Source organism: Capronia coronata, assembly GCF_000585585.1.
Source record: "Capronia coronata CBS 617.96 chromosome Unknown acBCG-supercont1.5, whole genome shotgun sequence".
Classification (NCBI taxonomy): domain Eukaryota; kingdom Fungi; phylum Ascomycota; class Eurotiomycetes; order Chaetothyriales; family Herpotrichiellaceae; genus Capronia; species Capronia coronata.
The window spans coordinates 2,050,290-2,072,579 of NW_006912897.1; the positions used below are offsets into that span (position 1 = coordinate 2,050,290).

The following is a 22,290-nucleotide window of genomic DNA, read 5'->3' on the forward strand; positions in this document are numbered from 1 at the left end:
TTCACAAGCTCATGAGGTTATCATGCTGACCAGCACTCGCATATGTTACTCGTGGCAGCACCCAATCCCAAGCTCTTCAACGGGCGGGGACGGAATGGCGACAGTTTCTCGGCCGATGGGGTATATACGGGAATGAGGGATGGCGTCAACGAGGAGTAGGATTTTGGTATGGACCAGGTCGATCGAATATGTTGTGCTCTCGCACTTCGGGCGGTCGTTTTAACAAGCTGTTGACCTTCAGCTGCGTTATGCTGAGGAGAAACACGACGTGAGGTACGAGGGGTAGAACGAGTAGCAAAATACCCGGACAGGGGACCTCCAACGAGACGTGAACAACAGGGGTCCGTTCGAGAGCTCTGCCAGTCACTGTAGCCCTTGTTGGTCCCTCCTTGGTACCTTGGTGAAGAATTTGACTCCCGCTACCGACCTGGCTCGAAAAAATGTTGCTGTCGACGAAGCCTGCGCCTGCCGCCCAATGATGGTGGTTGGCGAGATAAAATGGTTGCATCGCGAGAGATAAAGCAGACACCACAAACATCATCAGCTTAGCAAATATCCATTGAGCCCCGCAAAATCGCCTGCGGTTCTACCAAACGTCTCCAATACATTGCCCGAATTTTCCTAGGCTCTACACCTTGGTATTGTCCAAGTCGACGGGCTCGGAACGAGCATCTATCCTTGCGCATCACGCGCGTTCGAGCAGCCAGCACGCAATCATGTCCTGAAGATCTGTGATCGGCCATAAGAAAGGTCCAGACCAACACCAGAACGAACAACAGAAGTCCTGGAATCGCTGAACTGCCGTTTCTCTACAAGTCTGGGCTGCAGAACAAAGATAGACAGTGGCAAGCTCTATTCGCATACTCCGTACCGGATACGATCAGGTCGGCACTTTGTCTCCTATTGAACCAACCCCCTGATTTCCATCCATGCACTCGCCTCGTCACCGCAATCCCTCTAACCAGACTACGAGCCTCTTTTTGATGATGACACCTACCAGCTTTCCAGTACCTTCCTCCGTCACACACAGGTGCCTCAGTCCGAGCTTGCCAAACATCTCGACGGCATATTCCATTGGGGCTTTGGCACATATGGACAGTGGGGTTCGATCGACAAAGTGTGACATGTCAAGCTCGCCCTCATGCTCGAATGGTGCACCCTCTACGGCCGGAGGTAGTAGACGGACAAGACATCCTTCTGGAAGCGTCCGGCCTAGGTTCTCCAATCCAAATTTCAATTCACCCTCCGCAAGGTAGCCTTGAAGCATACCATGCTGCACGAGGACAAGTCCTGCATCCATGAGGCCTCGACGTTGGAGCTGATGTAGCTTCTGGGCCAACAGGACCCGAGGTACCACACCGTTTTCGGGCACGTCCACTGTGATCTCGCGCATCGTCTGAGCAGGTGGAATGAGTTCCTCGACGAGGTAAGTATCTTGCTGCACCAGCTTCATACTGTAATCAAGATCAAGGAATGGATGGCCAAGGACTGTCTGTGCCAAATCGTACACACCCTCGTGCTCAAGCGCATCCGCAACCCATTTTGCTACCATGATGCCGATCATGTTGGGCACGATGAATTCAAGCTCACCGGTCAGTTCGAACATGATGACCGCCAGGGAGATTGTCATTCGACTAACTCCGGCTAGGAAGGCCCCTGCTCCGACCATGGCGAAAATTCCAGGAGAGATAGAGCCTGCCAGCAAAGGTATTTGACCAACCAACCTTCCAAAGAAGGCTCCGCCATCAAGAGCAGGAATGATGATACCGGAGGGGACTTTGATGCCAAACGTGATGATTGTCAAAACGAGTTTCACAAGCGTGCCGTAGGCCAGCCAAGCAAGGTACTTGGGAGAAGGCGCAGCATGCCCTTCCTGCAGACATACATATGCCATCCTCGAGTTGTCCGAACAGTCCACCAAAAGGTTCTTGATGATAACATCGCCAGGTTCTCGAGTAAGCGGGTTGGGATATTGCAGAAGGGCCGTGACGAGGACAACCAAGAAGACCTCAAACACAGGATAATTCTTGATGATGTTGTACTTTCGGAAGCTGCGAGACCAGAAGAAATTGGCCTTGCAGAAAACACCACCGAAAATGCCGCCAGCGATCCCCAGAACGACGAACACGACATAATGGTATGGTTGATAACTCGTACCATAGTTGGTCTCAAACAGCACCAGTTTTCCTGTGCCTGTAGGGTTGAGCGCTCTGAGAGTCATGGCCGCGAATAACGAACAGATGAACGCTCGCCAAAGGACCTTTCGAGGGAAGTACGTGGAAATCTCTTCGTAGGCAAAAAGCACACCTCCAATAGGAGCTCCGAAGGCCACGGCTAGACCGCTCGAACAGCCAGCAGAAAGAATCTCCCGAAGCTTGCGACCATTCTCACGATATTTTGGAAATTGGACACCGACCAGGTATGCAACGCACGTAGAAATATGAACGAAAGGCCCCTCCTTTCCCAAACACATGCCCGTAGCCACGGCGAATACAGAGCCCACCGCTTTGACGATCAACACGTTTAGATCCAGGAAGTGTGGAATGACAAATCCCGACAGGATAGTCTTGATTTCGGGGATCCCGCTGCCCGCGGCCATGTATATCGATTTTCCAGCTGGCTCCGGCTTCGCCGTATCCGCAGGGGTGGGTTGTTGGCCGTTCATTTCCATGGGTACTCTGTCGCCCGAGCCTGGAGCAGTTGCAGGCAGACTCCTCTTCGTAGTCAAGGTTACTGAGCCGCTGATGATGCCGAAGAGGAGGGCAAAACCGACGTATATTCCAAACCCATGCCAGTATTTATCGGTCCAATATCTCCAAGCAGGACAACTCTCACCCATTTCATCCGCAAAAGGGTCCAGTGACGCCGTCGGAGCGCAGCATATGTCCTTACTTGCAAACACATTGGTCTTGCAGTATCCTGTTTTCCAGTCGCTGATCGTGGCGACAGCGACGTCCACAGCGTAGGCAACACATGCCGTCAACGTGCCAATAACTGCAGCCACGATCCATCCCTCGCAGGAATCAAAGGATGACCTGAGTTTATGGCGGATGCCCTTCCCGGTGTGGATGGAACGGTAGCGGAAAGAGTCTTTGACCTGCAGCAGGTTCAGTGAGGGAGCCTGGAGACTGGTGGGTTACTGACCAGATCGTGAAGCCAATCAATCGTAGTATAGTCATTGTATGGCAAACGCTCTCCAACTGCGGTCTCTCCCAGAGCCTGTTCTTCCTTGCTGATCTGGGAAGAAACAATGGATGCAGCTTCTGCTTCGCTCAGCCTCCTGCCATGAGCGAGTAGGTGCGTCCTTTCATCAGGGCGTTCTTCGTCCATCGCCATGCCGGGAATGGCAACAGCACTGAAGCTGTGCAGGAGGAAGGATTCCAAGGAGTGGCATTTTGGAAAGATTCAAAGGTGTTGCCATGATGGCTTTGGCGCTGCGTCAAGCTGCAGTAAGATCTTGGATCTGCATCTCCGTGGACGTCAAGAGCGCAACAAGAAGTCTGACGGCCACTGGATCGCTGGTCGCTGGTCTCTTGAAGGCGCCGATAAGCAGCACGTTCTGACATCTTCTGCCGCCGGGCGAGATAACAAATTGATAAGAACCCGCTGAGTATTCCAGTCACGGGATATGACGTCCGGCTAGCAGCCTCACCTCTCAACGGTTATCTTATCAACCGCGCCTAGCGAGGACCTCAGGTACCTGTTGAAAGGAAGAGATATTCAAGCCTTCGAATGAAAGACCACGACCTTGAGTATGGGGTGACGACTGCGACACTTGGCCATAACCAACGCGATGCTCCCTGGTTGATGGCACGTACTCCTTTTCCAGGCCTAGGAGACCATCTTCCCTAACATGTCGACTCAAGGGATGGAGATCAGCCAGTGCTTGGAACCGTGAAGGCAGCCTTGACCTTCACGAAGCCACATTCCGCTCGTATGCGTTGCAGCTCCGATTGAGCAAGCCTCCTTTGATCATCTCGCGTAAATGGCCAGAATGCGACAAGGCGCAGCGGCCAGAGCAAACGCAATCCATCCGTCCAACGTCTCGTTCCTCCTCTCGCCCCTCCCAGCGGAGAGTCTGATGAAGGGAAAAAGAAAGGAACACCTTCCAGTATCTCGTCTGCAAGGGCTTGGACAATGGCCGTATAGTATCGCTGCCGCTCTTGCACCTCATCGGGCTGGACGCCAGGAAACCGCAGCTTCAATGCATTGAGGAGTTCCAGGAGAGTGATGTGCATCTTCAGGCGAAAAGAACAGTAAGACGTCCGACTGATGAATGCACGAAGGTTGAAAGGCGCCTCTTCTGATGAATTGGCATTCGCGTCGGACCCAGATAAGCTGACCCGCGGAATCTGTGTGTCGTATGATTCAGTGTCAAGCAGTGCGACAACATTCAGTATGTCCAGGACTGATTCCAAAGAGTCAATGTGGCCTCCGTCGATGAGCTTACGCCCGTTTGCACAGATTTTTGATGCATGATAGCCATACACAGATTCTCGATGTAAGTGCATATCGTCATTGTCGATATACTTCTCCAAGGCTTCGAACCAGGCTATGGACTCGGAGGGGCATTCCACACCATTGACAAAAGATTGAATTTGCTGCACGATATGTCAGTCGAAGGCCTTTGCTAACCAGGATAGACGCACTGACTACCGTGTTATATGCCAGCCAGAAGAGGTTTCGTGCAACGGGCGAAGAGAAGCGTGATGTTCCCCTGAGTCGAAGCAGATCCGCTAACCCCTGTGTATGGACAAACCAACTAGTTGAGCCAGACCTCTCCAACGGAGCAGAAGGTCCTACAATGACCTTTGAATCGTCAACGACAAGGAAGGTTAGAACGGGGAACGGACTTTTTGTTACCTCATACAGGCTCAAGAGCCAGACACACGTGAGGGTTTCATCCTGGGTCTGCAATGTACGATCCCCAAGAGCGGCATTCGCGGCGGTCAAGGCCTTGCCATAGTCTAGCACTCGTTGAGATTGCGCCTCAGCCGTGCGACTCAGGTTGCTAATGAGCGCTGTCGCAATGGCACGACATGCTAGTGCAATCGGGGAGTTCTCTCCGGATCTCGCAACCATCTGAGGCAAGAATCCCAGTAGGCCCAAGGGCCTCTTTCCTTGGTTTGGAGAGAAGATGCCCCCTAAGCCAGGGGGGAGCAGGTCAATGATCCGTGAGACCGCTGAACCACGGGATAGTGAAGGAGATCGTTTCGATCCCGAATAGTAGCCCACCAGACCTACATGTTACAGTCAGATTCGGTTCCGTCATATGCTCAGGAACTTACCAACACCAGCACCGCTGGACCAGGGTGACGTTCCTGCATGGGTTGCCTTGAGAGATACTTCGCGGCCTCTTGAGCTCTCAACTGGCGACATCGAGTGTTGCGACCAGCTCGGTACCGTTGCGACCCCGTATTTTGGACGGCGCCCTCGATTCCCTCTACTGGCAAACGAAGCAGAACTCTGTACGCGGAAAACAAGGTCCGACTCGTCTCGATAGCCCGGGCATGTCATGCCCAGCCTCTTGCATCGATCGCATCCTGGCCGACCTAGATCGCACTAGAGTCTAGGGTTAATGCAAGTTTCAATGAGTACGTGACCTCAAAGACCCGACTTACCTCAACTCTTCCCTGCCTGCAACGATGGCAGCCTCGACTCGGTCGTCCAACGTTTGGCATCCTTGACAGATGACACCGGCAGTCGAGGACACACGAATGGACAGATATGCTCTTTTATGGTCGAAACCAAAATGCTCTGTCAGTACGACCCGCTACAGGTTCTTTTTCGGTCGATGTTCATCTCGTGAGACGCACCATGTATGTCTCAACGGACATCATCGCGAGTTGCGCCCCGTGTGAAGTGGCTGAGTGCTAAGCCTGTTGCTACGGGGCCGTTGTGGATGAGGCCAAAAGGACAGTGAGGCCTGAGCCTTTGAAAGCTCTGACGGAAGTGACCAGGTCCCTCGCGCTTCTGACTCAGTATGGTTTGTTAGGCGAACAACTATTATTATTCATTGTCAGCATGGGAAAGAAGCCTGTCTGACCAAGGCGGTCAATTCCGGGGCCTATCGAGTACTCACTCAACGTACTGGCAAAGACGGTATGTATCAGGAATACTGCCTAGGGGTGCCTCGCGAATGGACCAGATTGGATGATAACGGTGGATGTCATTCTGTCATACAAAAGGCTTTTCCCTCTTCCCGTTGAAACCACGTTATTGGCTTCACAACAACCTTGCAATGCAGGGGTTTTCCCAAACACCATTCCAGATCCGGTAATCGATACGACACTAAGCTTTGTTCGGCTGTGGGTCACACCGACAAGGCTGAGCCCCGTTCACCTCGTCCTGTAGCTTCACTTCAACAGATACAAGCCTCAACTGATCGACGGTGCTTGGGCTGCTTAAACATCGCATTATCCAATGTCTATATCGAAGGACATGCCAGGGTCTATAGGGGCGGAGCATCACTCTAACTCGTGACATACTCCGAATGAGGGACGGCTGGCCTAACGACAACGACGTGGTTCCTGGAATCGCAGTCAACATGGCAGAGAGTATAACTGCAAGTGTGTCCTCGGCATCCACTCTCCCTCGTCGCTTCATCTTTGTGATCTTTTCAGCTACAGACAAGACCTTTCTACTCGCCGCCAGAACACCGCTCACCGATCTTGTCAAGTTTAGTCCTGTGGGCTGAGACACAATGGGGCTCTTTCATCACGATGGTTCAAAGACGCATAATTGCAATATGCCAACGCATTTTCAAGCTGGTATGTAAAACCCGGCGCATTCAAGTCTGATCACAACCTCTAACCCCTGCGGCTAGACGCTCCGGAACCCTTCATAGGCAATCTATCCTTCCACAAGTTAAACATGGCGGTTTCGGGGGCATGTGCTGCTTTCTCGTGCCTGTCTATCTTCGTGTTGATGGCGCGACATGCCATGCACTTCAGCAGACCAAATGAACAGACCAAGTGAGTAGCGACGCAATTCCACAGTCCGCCGTCAACGCTTCTCACACATCTTTTGATTCCAGGATCCTGAAAATATGCGCCTTGATCCCCATCTATGCGGTACTGTCCTTCATCACAATTGCGGTGCCAGACAGCTACGTTTATTTGACCCCTTGGATCGAAGTATTCCAGGCAATCGCCCTTGGGAGCTTCTTTCTCCTCCTGTGCGAGTACGTATCACCCAGCGCACAGACTCGCGACGTCTTCTTCGCCGCTCTAAAAGTGTCCGAGAAGAAGGGCAAACAAGTTCAAGGGCTGGGATGGTACAGGGTAAGAGATTTGGCCTGAATACCCCTTGTCCCCGGGTCAAGAATCAAGATGACTGACACTATCTCTATAACAGAGACGATGGTTCCTCATCTTCCAATACCCGCTGGTCACTTTCGCAGTCGCCATTATCACAGATGCCACACAACCAAGTAATGAATACTGTCTGGAAAGCAGTAACATTCACTTCGCACATCTCTGGGTAGGACTCCGAGTCTCCGACACGAAGACTTCTTGAGCCACTTCAGCTGACACACAACGCGCATTGATAGTGTTCTATCGCGAGCCGCGTCTCAGTGACCTTCGCCGTTATCTCAGTCCTCCGGTTCTTTGGGGTACTGAAGAAGGACTTGAAGCACCACAAACCTGTTGCCAAGTTCTTGGCCTTCAAGCTGATCATCGCGCTCACCTTTGTCCAAAGTGTATGCTTTCCAACACATTTGTACCAACAATGCTGATGACAAGACCAGATCATCTTCCAGATTCTCCGCTCGAAGGATGTCTTGACGGGGACCTCGAAACTCACCTACGCAGATGTCAACTTCGGCATCCAGACCATGATCATCTGTTGCGAAATGGTGCCCTTCGCCGTCTTCTTCCACTATGCCTACGACGTGCGTCCTTACGACATCTCCAAGCCGCAGCCTCTGCCCCTTGCTGAGATGACCGAAAGTCCCAACCTTCAGAACCTGCAGACCGGCTATGGTGGTGCTGGTCAGTACCAGTATCCTCAGCAGCAGCAGCCGCAACACCAACCCCAGTCTGCGGTAGAAGGCACACGCTTTTATCAAGGTGGTCCTCTAGGTATCAAGGCCTGGTTGAGTGTACTGAATCCGATGGAGATTCTGGAGGCCAAATATTTTGCTTTCGTCATGAAGTCCGAATCCAAACGAAGGAGTGCTGAAGGCTCTCCTGCACCACCTTACACATATCGGCAATAGGTACGGGCTTGCGACAAGACGATGTCGTCCGTTCGGCACGTGCAGGGTGGATGTGATCAAAAGTTCGCTGCGATTTAGAGCGTATCTAACAGCGAATATCACAGTTTAGGCATCACTACTATAGAGAGAAATGTAGACCATTCGGATAGCTGTTACGTTCCCACGTAGCACAGGTAGTTGTAAATATCGAGTTTGTGGAATTGCGATTTTGAAAAATGGGCTCCTGCCAGTGGTCCATATGCTCCGCGTTAACCTGTGGAGTAAGGTAAAACTCCTCAAAACCTCCCCGCTTCACCCGCATCACTCCCCAGAAACTCCATCCGAGGCATCTTTCGGCATGGCATCCCCAAGAGAGTCCTTCCAGACATGTCAGCGTCTGGCGCTGGACAGGCTCCGACCAGGATGTGACTTATATCATGTTCGGAATTCGAACTTGAAACCTTCTTCCTAGTCTTTTCCAGGAAATGAGTACAACAAGGTAGTGTTACCACCGAGTTCCCCAACTATCGTTGCTCTGGACCCATCGTCCAAGATGTCGTCCTCAACTACTCCCGTTCCGTTCTCAGAGCCTGCATGGCTCGCAGGCCTACCCTCCCCCTACTACAAAGAGACGCACAGGAAATGGCAGAAAAAGTGTCGCGCGTTTGTTGAAGAACACCTACTCGCCAATGCCATGGAATGGGAGCGAGAAGAGACAGTGCCCGACCACGTATTCCCGACATTTGCTAAACACAACATGCTCATCCCGAACCTGCCCGCGCCGCTGCCAGTCGAGTGGTTGAAGAGACTGGGCATCAATGACATCTTGGGCACCCCAGTAGAAGAGTGGGATTACTTACACACGGGCATATATCTGGACGAGATGGCGCGATCAGGGCTCGGCGGACCGGGCGGTTCCATGACAGCCGGACACTCATTTGGTGAGAGACGTGCCACTCTTGCAAAAAGGCAGGCTGGATGGGCGGTCTATTGACACACCAGAGGACAGGCATTCCGCCCATCATCAAGTTCGGCAGCAAGGCACTGCATGAGAAATTCCTGCCCGACCTCCTCCCAGGCAAGAAACGATGCTGTATCGCCATCACCGAGCCGGGCGCCGGCAGCGACGTGGCGAACATCGCGACGACAGCCACCAAGACGCCCGACGACAAATACTACGTGGTCAACGGCGAGAAGAAATGGATCACCAACGGCTTCTGGTCCGACTACGCGGCGATGGCCGTCCGGACAGGCGGACCCGGCGCCGCGGGTCTAAGCATGATCGTCTGTCCTCTCAAGGGGTATCCGGGCGTCAAAATGCGTCGGCTCAAAGTGGCGGGCCAGATCAGCGCGGGCACGACATACATCGAGCTCGACGACGTCAAGGTGCCCGTGGAAAACCTCATCGGCGATGAAGGTATGGGCATGCGCTATATCATGACCAACTTCAACCACGAGCGGCTGCTGATCGCGGTCTCGGTGACCCGCCAGGCACGCGTCGCGCTGTCCGCGGCGATCGAGTATGTCATGAAGCGCGAGGCGTTTGGCAAGACCCTCGTCGAACAGCCCGTTGTGCGCCACCGGCTGGCCAAAGCCGGCGCCGAGCTCGAGTCCCTCCAGGCGTGGGTCGAGCAGTTCCTGTACCATATGACGCAGCTGTCCAAGGCCGAGGCGGACGTCAAGCTCGGCGGGCTCACTGCTCTGGCCAAGGCGAGGGCGGGGATCGTCTTCAACGAGTGTGCGCAGACCGCGGTGCTGTTGTTCGGCGGCAATGGCTACACGCGCACCGGCCAGGGCGAGATCGCCGAGAGAATTTACAGAGAGGTGCCCGGGGCGAGGATCCCCGGTGGGAGCGAGGATGTCATGCTCGACTTGGCCATCAGGCAGCTGGTCAAGAATTATCGCAATGCCTCCAAGTCCCTGGAGAGACCGAGTGGGAGTAGTAAATTGTAAATGAGAGAGTAGGGGAACTAAGAGAAGGTGGCTCAACTTCCAGGTTGAGTTCGCTCCATTTGCTTCAATGGTTGGCTGTGTAGCTGTATAGTAGTCGGAGACAGCGGAGAGAATCTTCGGTCCATCATCCGCCGAAAGGGGCTCCGTCGGTTATGGAGGCTCTCTAGGCTCTCTAGGCTCTCTATTGGGCATAGGCAACCCCTATAACCTCTTAGCCGCTCTTACGCCCACGTTCCCCACTGCACATCGGCTCAACCCCGCGTTGACTCCGGTGACCGACACCGAGTTGAAGCTCTCAACTTGAACACCTCAGCTGTTGGTCCCCTTTCGATGCACGCCCTCTTACAGGACAGCTAAGTCAGATACTTGATCCGTGTCTGCCGTCCTTCTATCCTTCTCTCTCCTTTTCCGGCTCGTATCTTCTCGTAGCTGCCACGGTGCCGTCGAGAGTCTTGTTGCTAGTCCACCTCCCCGGCGCCTGTCCTCGACCCTTGCAGCAAGAGTTGGCGGGCAGTGACCACACATCTACCGTCTACGCAGAGACTTCCTCTAATTAAACCGGAGAAAGTGCTTTTGTTAAGATGGCCACCGTTATGAAAAACTCCAATACCCTGCGCAAAGCGCTAGGCTCAGGCTCGGGCCTGTCGTTCGGGGCGTGGCAGATGCTTCCTGGCTCACATCTGTCACGCACGATCGCGAGGGCAGGGTATGATTGGATTTGTATTGATTGCGAACACGGAAACATTGCGGGTCAGTGGTGACACTTGTTGAAGCTTGGCTCGCATTGGCGAGAGTCGAGAGAGGGAGCTAATTTTTGGTCTCCGGGAATGCAGACAACGAGATGCACGAGTCCGTCCATGCAATTGCTGCGTGTGGCGTGAGTCCCATCGTGCGGATTCCCGCCAACGAAGGATGGATGGTCAAGCGAGCCCTGGACGCCGGAGCGCATGGAATCATTGTCCCGTTGTTGTACAGCGTTGAAGATGCGAAGAAACTGGTCCAGACGGCCAAGTTCCCGCCGGTGGGCAAGAGAGGTTTTGGGAGTCCGTTCTCGATGGGCGCGTTCGACGTCAAGGGCGACCTGACCGGATACGAGTACATGAAAAACGCGAACGCGAACCTTTTGACTATCGTCCAGATTGAAACCAAGGAGGCTTTGGAATGTGTGCGTATATGTCCAAGTTTCTGGAGTCGCAAAGTAGGTGGAGGCAAGCTGACAAGTGTGGGCGTCTAGGTCGAGGAAATCGCCAAAGTCGATGGTATCGATGTGCTCTTCATCGGACCATGGGATTTGGGTAACAACATCGGATATCCCGTCCAAGGCGACTTCGCTCCGGAACTGAAAGCGGCGATTGAGAGAGTCTTGAAAGCCGCCCAAGCCGCGGGCAAAAGGTCGGGGATTTATTGTCCTTCGGGCGAATTTGCCAGACGGTATGCCGATATGGGATTCCAAATGGTAAGTGATGGCCCTGCCTCCGTATACCGGCGCGGTGGTGCTGATAATCGTGCCTTTTTAGATCAGTGTCGTCAATGACATGACGGCCATTCCGACGTTCATGGCAGAGTCGTTGTCCAAGGCCAAAGGCTCCTATGGCCATGCGGCTGCGCAAGCCATCAAGGGCGCCGCTTACGGAGCAGCCAATATGATGTCGCAAGAGGAGAAGAAGTGAAGCCGCCATGTAGAGTGAGATAGGCAAAAAGTCACGTAGACGATGCTTTTTCAACCTCGTCCACAGCCTCTTCCACCTCCTCCACTGTAAATCGATGCATGAGCTTTTTGGCGGCCTCCAGCGATAAACCACTTTCGCCGGCTTCTTTCCCGCCGGCAACTTTGTCCACGTGTAGGACCGGGACGTCAAAGTCGTAGACATCTCTCCATTTCTCGTGCCCGGGACTCATGATATCGATTTCTCTGTAGTTGACAGGTCGCCTGTTCTGGACCTCGACAATGCGTGACTTGGCCACGTCGCACAACCCGCAGTTGGCTCGGGTGAATAGTGTCAATTGCACTCTGGCGGCGCGGAGGGCAATGGAAGGACGCATTTTGAAGTCAATGGAGTTGGAGTCCCACGAGGCACGAATGACCAGGGGTATTGCTTGAAGTTTGGATTTCATCGACAAGTTTGAAAGGGATCACCAGGGAAGGGAAACTCTGGCCGCTGCTTTAATGAACTGTCAACCAGAGTACTGCTGCTGCTTTTACATAGCTTGCCCCAGTACTACCTGCTCCCATCAAGTATATTCGGACGTCGCTTCTTCTTCCTCGTTACTGACTTACCTGACGCACATGCGATCAATGGTTTCATGCTTCTCGCTTTACTCGACCCTGCTAACACCGCCGACTCCTTGATAGTGTGCAGGGGGTGGCAGGAGTCGGCGTCTGGGGGCCAAAATGTACTGGAAGCTCAATCTAGGGGATGACCTTGTACACAAAATGTGCCACCAGGAACATAGCCCGGTGAGGGTAGTGCAACGTTCCGCGAAGTCCTCCTGTGGCGTTATCTTCACCCACTCATGTTCCCTCTTTAATGGGAAGCGCGCGGCAGGCGCCTTCGCAAGGTAGCAGCGCCAGTGTCTCTTTATTGTTTCGCACTAATGGTGCCGATGCGACTCAGTATCAATGTCTATCTTGCGCGAGTCAAGCGTTTGGAGTCAATGAGCATTTCGCCCCCACGAACTCGCTTGCCGGACGATCACCGTGAAGCCGCTACAGAGGCTGTAAGATGGTCAAGCCACCTTCGAGGTTTCTGGCGTGACTGCTCAGCGGTAGCCTGAAAATGGCAAGCCGGACAAAGACATTCTGCCGGATGAAGGTGAAAATGACTTCGACTGGGGCAGAAGGTACCGGGGGATTGCAGTCGTGTTCTCGAGGGCATGGAAGGTAGGATGAACATGATTTGGTGTCACAAAACTTGCCATCATTGCAGGATCTCCTCTGTCTCTCTATTGTTTATGGAGGGTGTACATCAAAGACAACGCCTTAGGTGGGTGACATCTCTTGAAGCGCACTAATGCATGTCTTTGCAAGACGATGACTTCTGGCACCGTCTCAGCCGCAAGTAGACCATGGCTGCTTAGGTCGGCCTGCTGCGGTCACTTACATTAGAGATGGTATAAGAGCTTGCTGGCATCTTTGATTTTGCTTGACTCTGGACCACGCAATTGACAGAACTGAAGAGGTTGAACATTCCTTGTTCGAGAACGAAGATATTTGGGAGAGCCTCAACCAGTTACAGAGCCGTCCAGACATTCGGAGAAAGGCAAAGCTGAGAAGGTCCAAGTTTGACAAACTTCAGCCTTGGTAGCATATTACATAGCTTTCACCACTTGACTCAAGACTCTCCCAGATGTACGACTTGCACAACTCCCCAGGACCTTCTTGGAGTTTTACGCCTAGCCAATCTTCCGAAGATGGAGATTCCTGGCTACCGTCTTCTCCGCCACAATCCTTGAGAAGTAGGTACCCACAAGTTGCCACGTTTCTTGCAGGCTACTGCTAATGTGAGTTCAGACGACGCTTCACCAGTCAGCAAGGAGAATCATCAGGATCGAACCCGAAACTATTCCGACGAGAAGATTGTTGTGGACCGCAGCAGCAACAAAGAGGCTATCGACACAGTGCCACGACCCATTTCTGCCCAAATCCCATCACCTCCTCAGGAATTAGGAAGCTCGCCGACATCAACCCAGCATTTTCCAGGCTCGGACGTATCTAATGATAGCACAGACGTGGACATGTTGATCCCCGATGGCTTGCCAAGGGAAGAGACTCCCGATGAGCCGTTCTTCAGTCCGGCCTTTCAGTCTGCCTTACATGCTTGCCAGACCATAGCCAATGACACTGCCTCTGCCATCGAGAAGCTTCTGCAAAGCGGCTACAAAAGCGATGATCTGGATAAATTCAGAGCTGATGCGGAACGTCTTAGTATGGATCAGACGACAGCATTGAGAACGATAGCTATTATTGGCGATTCTGGCGAGGGTAAGGTTCAGAATGGCAGATGAGAGCAATGGCTGACAGCTCTTCAGGCAAGAGCAGTGTCATCAACTGTCTCCTCGATTTTCCCGAGTTGGCCAAGACGGTAAGTGGACATAGTCCTTCGAAGTCACAAGCTCATTGCTTGATACAGGGAGATATCGGTGAGGCATGTACATCGGTCGTGACAGAATACCGCCTGAAGACGCAAGAGCAGCAAGCTCCCATCACCATTGAAGTCGAGTATCTTTCAAAGCAGGAGATTGAACAGCACTTGGAAGAACTTACCTGGAGTTATCGCAACCTATTCCTTGTCAAACAGGCTAACGAAGCTGGTTCCTTGAGAGACGAACAGGGCCGACAGACTCTGAGCGACAAGGACTACGAACGTATCGAGCGAGAAGCGGAGCATGCCTGGTCAGCACTGGAAGCGGCATTCGGGCATCACGCCGGGTTCGGACGAGAGATGCTGACGGATCGTTCACAAGATGTACCCTCGATTGTTGCAAAGCTGGCTCGATGGTCTCAAGAGCTTGAATGGCCGGAAGGAGACCAGGAGGGATTTTGGACGACAACAGCTACCGATGCTGACGAATGCTGTGAGAAGACGAGCATCTTCATGAACAACCGGTTCTGGCCATTCACAAAGATTATCAGGTTGGATCTGAGCTTCTGCCTTAGATTTCCCCTTGGCTGACCACCCGCGTTAGAGTGTTCGTCGACGCTCCAGTTCTTAGGCATGGTGTTGTCCTTGCCGATTTGCCCGGTGCGTTATCAAAACAAAACTCGATCAAATTTCACAAACTGATGATGGCGATACAGGTCTACAAGACACAAATCTTGCCCGGGTCCGCCTCACCCAGAATTACCTCCTCAAGAGTGATCACGTCTTTCTTGTCACCAACATCATGCGCGCGAAGACAGATGCCTCACTGAGGTCCTCGCTTTACCAGGCTCTGGCGCAGCATATCCCTTTAGAATGGGAAAATTCGGCGGGCCAGAGCCTCAAGATGGCAATTGTCTGCACCAAGATCGATGTATGTAACGAGGATCAATGTCTCGTCCTTTGGGAACAAGTCTGTCTGACTGTTTACAGGGGATCAACATGACCACCAATCGACGAGAATTCTGCGGTCCAAACAAGCCCATCTCACCCGCCGAATGGGCTCGTCTCGACAGAGAGCTGGAGAAGGCCAAGTCTTCGAAGGATGAAAAGCTGGCCAAATCATTCAAGAGAAAGTATGTGCGAGTCACTCCCTGAGGCCGTGAATGAAGCTGATGAATCGTTAGGCAGAAAACCCTCCTCATAGGGGCGCGCAATCGTCATGTCACCGCGGGTCTGCAAGCCGCCTATGCTTCCAGAGTGCCAGGGGGCCAACTGGACGTGTTTTGTGTTTCGAGCAAGCTGTTTGACAAGTACAAGAGCTCCGACGACCTCGACTTACTGCAAATGAGCGGCATACCGGATCTTCGACGGTTCTGCCATTCTATCACGGCTTCCGCGAGGCTTTTACAGGCTCAGAACTTCCTTCGTTCCAAATTGCCTAGCTTGCTGACTTCGATTGAATTGTGGGTTACCACCCAGGCCGCGTCGACTCCTCCCCGGGGGCTAGATGCTGCCCGCGCCCAAGAGGAATGGAGAGGCCTAAGAAAACAGGTGCTATTATCTTCCCCCAATGCTCTGTGTGCCACAAGCTGACCGCCCAGACCGTCAATGAGGTCGGAAAAGCCGCAGATGATCTTCATGACGAGGTTACCGAAAATCTCTTCCAGCATTTCGGTCAGTCTGACCATCGCCTTGAAGTTCCTGACAAGAAGCTGAATATGGCGGTAGAGCAGAGGAATGACGCGTGGGAAAAGGAAGCAGAGAAGAAAGGTCGAGAGTGGTTAAGCTGGCATTGGAGTAAGTCATGCAACGCCCCGACACGAGCAGACGCTGCTAACCACTTGTCCCGGAAGCCCAATACAATGCCTGGATCCTAAGATATGGTGACCACTATACCGCCAAGAGAGGCAAGGTGAACTGGAACGCAGAGCTGATCTGGAAGACCAGGATGGAGCTGGAAATCCCGTGGAACTCGTTGATGGAAGAGCGCATACCTGAGACCTTTGAGAAACTGTTCAAGGGAGTCAAGAGCCACCTGATGGAGCTCAAAGAGTCGGCTCAAGGTGAGTGTGGGACCATGATATCTGGCTTTTCGAGATCCAGTTCTGATCCTCAGCACGCAGACTCGGAACTCGACACCTTTGCGCAGAGTCTCGACCTCAGACTTCATGAAGTTCAGTTTGAATTGGTCAATGCTCAGCGGCTCCTCCTTCGAGATCTAAGGTATGTTGGAGTTTCTCGTCTGCAGGAGCTCGACGTGAATGATGCTGTGTTGGTTTTTACTCATATTCTTCAGATTGATCCGTCGGAACGCGTCTGAACCGAACGGTGCTGCATACATTCTCGCCGAGATGATTCCCGCCTACCGGTCCGCAGCAGCAATATATGGTCAGTCAATGACTGCCGTTCTAACCCAAGTTATCGTCCGCACTGACCTTCTCAAACGTAGGAACGGGAAAGATGGCCAAACAGCATGCAATCGTCCAAGGCCGAATCAGTGATGGAACTCTGTTCCCGAACATTTCCGACAGAATGTTGAACGACATCAGTTCAGTCCTGGATGAAGCGTTCCATGGGCTGAGACAGAAGATGAATGATATTCTCCGCCTCATTCGCGCCGACCTCAACCTCGCCGTGCCTTCTCATACATCACACGTTCGATTTACCGATAAAGAGAGACATGCACGGGAGCAGCTCGCACAGGAGATCAAGAGATTGCAGCGAGAGCACCAACAGCTGCTCGAGGGTATTGCGGATCTTGCATAGCCAGTACAGCTGAGAGAGTTCTGGAAGGGATCGAGATCGTCGGAGTGCGACTATCTTTTGAAATGGGCATTATGGAATATGTCCAGTCGTTCAGGCTACTCAAAGTGCATTTTGATTGCAGAGAAGGTGGGAGATGCTTGCGGAATTCGTCTCTTCGTGTATCATTAGGTGTTCGGCGTGCAGGATAGATGTCTAGACAGATCATGATCACGTCGAAGGATGCCTGACCATACAGAGGTTGACATACTCGCCGTCCTTCCACGGTGAGATTTCGAGCGGCAGTCGGTCAACTTCTGCAAAGCCTTGTTTTCGATAGAGCCGCACAGCCGCCGGGGACGCCTCGACATACGTGGCAAAGCCTCGGTCGTCCGCTCGTTCTAAACCCCAGTCGAGCAGCAGCGACCCAGCTCCTTGCTTCTGGTATTTCGGGCTCGTGCCTATGGCTGCTAGAACTGATGCTGCAATGTCAGATCCGGTGAGAGAGAGAGAGAGACTTCACAGTTCGGTTTTTTCTTCTTCTAAACACACACACAAAAACAAGAACTCACACGCATAAGGTCGCTCTGCACCGATATTAGCGGCCACAACTTCATGTCTTTTCCTGACACTATTGTGAAGCAACCTGCTGCCCAGTTCTTTGTTCGAGTCAGCAGGCAGAGGGAACTCGCGGGTCAGCATTTCTTCATCAATCTCGTCCTGGCTTTGGGGAGCGTAGAAATGCCACACCGCGAAACTGGCCACCTCCCCGGACATGGCTTCCTTGACGACCATGATATGACAGCTCGGATCGCTGTACATGTCATTCTCGTAGGATTTCACCATATGCGTGAGCGAAGTCGACGTCGCGCCGCGCGGGAAGATGACGGGGAATGCATGGTCAGATGCGCAAGCGGCGAACTGGACGTGGGCTACGGCTTCGAGATCGGACGGCGTCGCAGGGAGGACGACGAAGGTGGGCATTATGGTTGCTGGTTGTTGCTTCTTCTCGATTGTGTTCAGAGGTGAGAGTTGTGGGCTGTCGTCGGAACTTAGGATAGCTAAGAACCTAGGCTAGTAGGCGGTACAGAGGGCGCAGGAAGGTCAGCTCTGGGGCTCCGAGCAATCCTTCACTTGCGATCCAGCCCTTGACTGCATCACTTTACTTTGAAGAAGGGGAACACCACCACAAATGATCCTCTCACGCCTGTCAGTTTAGGGTTTGGAGTTGAAGGTAGGATGGGAGATGCTTGCTTGCATTCAACTTCGACATGGATGTGCTGAAGTCGGTTGCCGGGAAATCGAGGTTGTATGGGGCTATAGAGGCTAGGGAGCCCTAAGGAGCCTTAGGAGCCATTATATGGCCCGTCGTGGCTCGTGGTGAATGGATTTACTCTCCAAGGCTCCAGGGCTCCCAGGCAGGTCCAGGTTGTCGGTTTAATTAGGATTTGGCGCTGCTGCAGGGGAAGCTGGGCGTGTGGCCAGTCATTTTGGTGCCTGCGTACGCTGTACAACCCCCCTTAGGACCCCTACACACTCTATCTTATGGGGGTGAGGAACACTGCCTAGGCATTGCCTTAGGTGCATTACAATGCCCTGGCCGCCGATGCTGATGTACGCTTCAAGTAGACGTTCTCTCACTGCGGCGTCCTCGGGGGGTTTCTCACAAAACAGCTCATTTGTCGTAGCAGCTTAGCGAACTGCTGCCGGTGATCAAACTGAGCAAGCCAGTGCAAAATCTCTCATGATGATTTCTGCTCCAACTTCCGGCTTACCACCCAACAGGGCTGTTCACCTTCTTCATTCAAAGATTTCCTCGCTCAACACAGCTTGACAGTCTAGTTTATTGCTCTCCATGGTTTCTATCGCTTCAATATTTGACTAAGCTCTACACCGAAAGCCCAGGTTCTGGCCCCGGCCAGCTGTCAATGCTCAATATCCTTCCATCAGAACGGATCAATAAACCCGGAGTCGATCGATAGCCTTGGTCTGTGTTCGATCGATGACACTGGCGCTCTCCACTCACGGTCGCACGGTCTCGCACTTCTCGTATATCAAATTCTTACAACCAAAAGTCGGCGACGAACAAGCAGCCATGCCAAATGTGAACGCCTATCCCATCCCTCACGATCTTTTCATCCAAGAACTCCCGCCTTCGCCGACATTGACCAACCCCGACATGATCCTTCCGTACCAACCCATTGATGCTTCCAGTCCGACTCCGTTCGCTTCATCGCCGACCCTACAAACATCGCTACCCGTGCGACCCGACTCCGCAGTCTCCTTGGGTTCTTCACAACCGGATCACGATGCCTCGATCGAAGTCGGAATCGCGACAACCGTGAGGATGCCTCCGCGCGCAGCACCTCTTATCGGCGCCGGCTACGATGGTTACGAGCATGGGGCACCCTTGAGCGACATTGGAGAGGAGGAAACTCCCAGGTCAAGGAAAAGCAGGAGAGCAGACAATTTAGTCAGATCGAACGCAGGGTCACCCACGCCCGCTGGACGACCGTCGCACATGATGCGAAGAATGAGCACACAGTCGTCGTCAAGCAATAGCTCTGATCTGGGAGATTGGGAAGATTTCGACACATCGAACATTATGAATGAAAGGCTGGCTGCAGACGTAGCGAACGTGTCGGACGACGAGATGGATGAGCCCGATAGTAGGAGGAACTCGACTGTGGCAGCAAGCCCAGAGGATGAAATGACCTTACTCAACGAGCAAGCCGAAAGGATTCTTGCGAACGCGCGGAAAAGGTTGACGCATATGGAAGACCATCTGACCAAAGCTCGTCATAGCATCCTTATGTTGGCCAGATCATCACCGAATGCGTCGGAGCAACATCAGCCTGCTGGCGGGCTGTATCGTTCTATTTCGGCAGCAGGAGCAAGCCATCGCAAGCCCCGGCACCTGTATCCCGTCGTCAGATCAAGTTCGGCAGCGCACACTAGAGGTGGAAGCGATGTGTCGAGCGCAGGGCTGAAGCGTCTTTCTGTCGTCCCGGACGTCAGGTCTGCGAGTGCTCTTGAGTATGGCCGAAGACAAGAATCGCCGCAAGCCCAGAATTCGCCGGCGAGTAACCACAGCTTCAATTCGCCTTTGCGCGTGCTTCAGGAAGAACAGGACACTCCCAGTACAAGCAAGACTTCTCCGGAATCCTCGGTTCCGAGGGGTTTGGGTATAAATACTTTTGCGGCCCTTTCAAAGGAAGACATTTCTGCCACCATCAGCAGCCCAGCGACTGCTATCCCTAGCTCTCCTTCGGCAATGTCCAGCCGGTCAAAAGAACTCCGAGAACAAATGTCGGATTTGCGAGCTCGGATTTCTGATCTGAAGGAAAAAGCTCATGCTGATAGCTTGAGGAGACAGAGCATGCAGAGCATTCGCAACTCAAGCCCGTTCACCGACGCCCATACGCCAGAGCAATGGTACACTAGCGCGCCCGAGTATAAAGAAACAGGAAGCCCGCTCAACACAAATGCTGGAAAGGGATGGAGCCCGCTCAGTACGAACGGTGGTCAGGACTGGAGTCCTTCTCGCAGCAAAAGACCTGTGGAGATACAAATCACACCAGTGACTCCGCAAGCACAAACATTCAGGAATGTCAAACAGCCCACGACGGATGATTCCAGACTGTTAAGCGAGGCAAGGACAGACAAGAACACTCCTAGCCTACACCGAGCTGTCGATTTGAAGCCTGCTGGGCAGGATGACTCGATCTCCATCATCCAAGAATCACTGTACGAGGACGCGGCGCAAGAGTTCGACGACGAAGAGCCGGTAGCAGCTTCGGAAGAAGAACAGATCTATTTGAACGAAGTCTTAGAGGAGAGTCTGCAGGAGGCAGAGCCAGATCTTCCAGAGCTTGTCGAGCTTTCCGCGGATGGTGCAGCAGAGCGACATGAAGACCGAGTCGATGCGTTCGACTACGAGAACATGTTCCTTCACAGTGCCTTGGGCAATTACACTGGTACTGGTACTAGAAGTGAATCTCCTAGCGAGAGCGACAGCAGTAGCACAGCAACTACTCGAGTTGATCAGAACACCCCCACCACAGACGATGGTAAAGGCGAGACAGACACGGTCACGGATGCCGGCACAGAAGAGGAAGATGAGGAAGAAGTAGGAGGAGAAGAAGAAAGGGAAGAAGCGACCACTCCTGTTCAAGAGACTTTCCCGACATCGATTGTCGAACCCGACCCCACGACTTACCTTGCAGCGCCTGTCAAACCTTGGACGAAAGCAGTACGCAGCAACAGTATGGATTCTGTCTCGACAGCCGCCACCTTCGCCACGGCCGCGGAAGGAGACGGTGGTGCAGAGGAGGAGGAAGACAACGACGTACCGAGTGAGATCCTCCAGTGGGGAAATGGCGGCGGCGCTGGTGCAACAACAGGATTCCCTCTACCGCCAGTGAGTCCCAAACGAGAAGTTTCTGTTCCTCCTCCTCCTATGTCGCCTTCACCTTCATGGGGCGGACGCGTCCAGCAAGGTCCCAGCAGGACACCACATATAGTCCAGACTCCTACATCCGTCGTCGTTTCGAACGGCATGCCTACCCCTCCCATGCAGTCTCCGGGCACTCGGTTCGCGGCATCCTCGGGAATCAGCCAGTTGAAACCCGTCCAGCCCGACGACGGCGTAGTCGACCATCCTGCAAACACGGAGATTCTTATGGAAAGCCTGGTCAAGCTCGCGGATCCGGATTTCAAGATTGCCGAAGGTCGGGAGTCAGTCACGTTCTCTGACGTCGACAAGGGGCTTGTCCTTGATCTTCTTCGAGCTGTTGGCGGTGTGTGTAATGAGATCCTGAAGGCAGAGATGGCTCACGAAATCCGGGCCGTGAAGGTCTTGCGGAGAAGGCTGGATGACTCGCGGAAGTTGTTGGAAGGTCATACGATCCAATGAAAGGAATGAAAGGAACGGGATGGGATGGGCCAGGTGGCCAGCCACGGCTTGTACCGGTGTGCAATATTTGATGCCTGGCGAAGGCGAGGAAATAGTCTTTTGGGGGGGGGGGGGTTCTGGTGGTCAGTCTGATCATCTTCTAGATTCTAAGGGGGAAGGAGATTTCAATACCCATACCAGCAAGGTGATCTGGTGTACAGTGCGAAATCGGAGGCGTTTCTTTTCTCTCTGCAAATATTTGTCCCTTGATGTGGCGGTAGCTGAGATTTGATCGGATCTGATCTGGGGATGGTTACCTGTCACGATGGCGGCCTCGAGAAGTCCAAGTCAAGGAGGAGAAGGATGTGGGCAGTTTGGGTTTTATATCCATATATTGGAGCTTGGTGCCATGTTCATGT

At 53.0% G+C, this 22,290-nt stretch overlaps 9 protein-coding genes across 9 annotated transcripts; 5 read left to right on the plus strand and 4 right to left on the minus strand.

Moving 5' to 3' along the window:
* Nucleotides 1–943: 943 nt before the first annotated feature.
* On the minus strand, nucleotides 944–3,336 carry A1O1_06410 (uncharacterized protein; the record flags this gene model as incomplete). The annotated part of the gene is made up of 2 exons (XM_007727289.1): nucleotides 944–3,097; nucleotides 3,145–3,336. The coding sequence occupies 2 exons, from the start codon at nucleotides 3,334–3,336 to the stop codon at nucleotides 944–946; spliced, it is 2,346 nt and encodes a 781-aa protein (XP_007725479.1).
* A 539-nt stretch (nucleotides 3,337–3,875) lies between these two features.
* A1O1_06411 (uncharacterized protein) lies at nucleotides 3,876–5,379 on the minus strand (the record flags this gene model as incomplete). The annotated part of the gene is made up of 4 exons (XM_007727290.1): nucleotides 3,876–4,601; nucleotides 4,654–4,809; nucleotides 4,864–5,240; nucleotides 5,289–5,379. 4 exons carry the CDS (start codon nucleotides 5,377–5,379, stop codon nucleotides 3,876–3,878), a joined length of 1,350 nt encoding a protein of 449 aa, XP_007725480.1.
* A 1,494-nt stretch (nucleotides 5,380–6,873) lies between these two features.
* Nucleotides 6,874–8,221, plus strand: A1O1_06412 (uncharacterized protein; the record flags this gene model as incomplete). The annotated part of the gene is made up of 5 exons (XM_007727291.1): nucleotides 6,874–6,974; nucleotides 7,037–7,283; nucleotides 7,357–7,482; nucleotides 7,553–7,702; nucleotides 7,751–8,221. The coding sequence occupies 5 exons, from the start codon at nucleotides 6,874–6,876 to the stop codon at nucleotides 8,219–8,221; spliced, it is 1,095 nt and encodes a 364-aa protein (XP_007725481.1).
* Nucleotides 8,222–8,753: 532 nt separating this feature from the next.
* Nucleotides 8,754–10,153, plus strand: A1O1_06413 (uncharacterized protein; the record flags this gene model as incomplete). Its single annotated transcript, XM_007727292.1, has 2 exons — nucleotides 8,754–9,141; nucleotides 9,210–10,153. 2 exons carry the CDS (start codon nucleotides 8,754–8,756, stop codon nucleotides 10,151–10,153), a joined length of 1,332 nt encoding a protein of 443 aa, XP_007725482.1.
* Nucleotides 10,154–10,746: 593 nt separating this feature from the next.
* A1O1_06414 (2,4-dihydroxyhept-2-ene-1,7-dioic acid aldolase) lies at nucleotides 10,747–11,823 on the plus strand (the record flags this gene model as incomplete). The annotated part of the gene is made up of 4 exons (XM_007727293.1): nucleotides 10,747–10,903; nucleotides 10,987–11,318; nucleotides 11,388–11,609; nucleotides 11,671–11,823. The coding sequence occupies 4 exons, from the start codon at nucleotides 10,747–10,749 to the stop codon at nucleotides 11,821–11,823; spliced, it is 864 nt and encodes a 287-aa protein (XP_007725483.1).
* A 31-nt stretch (nucleotides 11,824–11,854) lies between these two features.
* On the minus strand, nucleotides 11,855–12,196 carry A1O1_06415 (uncharacterized protein; the record flags this gene model as incomplete). The annotated part of the gene is made up of 1 exon (XM_007727294.1): nucleotides 11,855–12,196. The coding sequence occupies one exon, from the start codon at nucleotides 12,194–12,196 to the stop codon at nucleotides 11,855–11,857; it is 342 nt and encodes a 113-aa protein (XP_007725484.1).
* A 1,304-nt stretch (nucleotides 12,197–13,500) lies between these two features.
* Nucleotides 13,501–17,001, plus strand: A1O1_06416 (uncharacterized protein; the record flags this gene model as incomplete). Its single annotated transcript, XM_007727295.1, has 13 exons — nucleotides 13,501–13,609; nucleotides 13,665–14,135; nucleotides 14,183–14,235; nucleotides 14,284–14,786; nucleotides 14,840–14,895; nucleotides 14,952–15,166; nucleotides 15,226–15,368; nucleotides 15,420–15,786; nucleotides 15,837–16,032; nucleotides 16,089–16,304; nucleotides 16,359–16,458; nucleotides 16,532–16,623; nucleotides 16,685–17,001. 13 exons carry the CDS (start codon nucleotides 13,501–13,503, stop codon nucleotides 16,999–17,001), a joined length of 2,838 nt encoding a protein of 945 aa, XP_007725485.1.
* A 207-nt stretch (nucleotides 17,002–17,208) lies between these two features.
* On the minus strand, nucleotides 17,209–17,961 carry A1O1_06417 (uncharacterized protein; the record flags this gene model as incomplete). The annotated part of the gene is made up of 2 exons (XM_007727296.1): nucleotides 17,209–17,453; nucleotides 17,550–17,961. 2 exons carry the CDS (start codon nucleotides 17,959–17,961, stop codon nucleotides 17,209–17,211), a joined length of 657 nt encoding a protein of 218 aa, XP_007725486.1.
* A 1,111-nt stretch (nucleotides 17,962–19,072) lies between these two features.
* A1O1_06418 (uncharacterized protein) lies at nucleotides 19,073–21,892 on the plus strand (the record flags this gene model as incomplete). The annotated part of the gene is made up of 1 exon (XM_007727297.1): nucleotides 19,073–21,892. The coding sequence occupies one exon, from the start codon at nucleotides 19,073–19,075 to the stop codon at nucleotides 21,890–21,892; it is 2,820 nt and encodes a 939-aa protein (XP_007725487.1).
* Nucleotides 21,893–22,290: the final 398 nt, after the last annotated feature.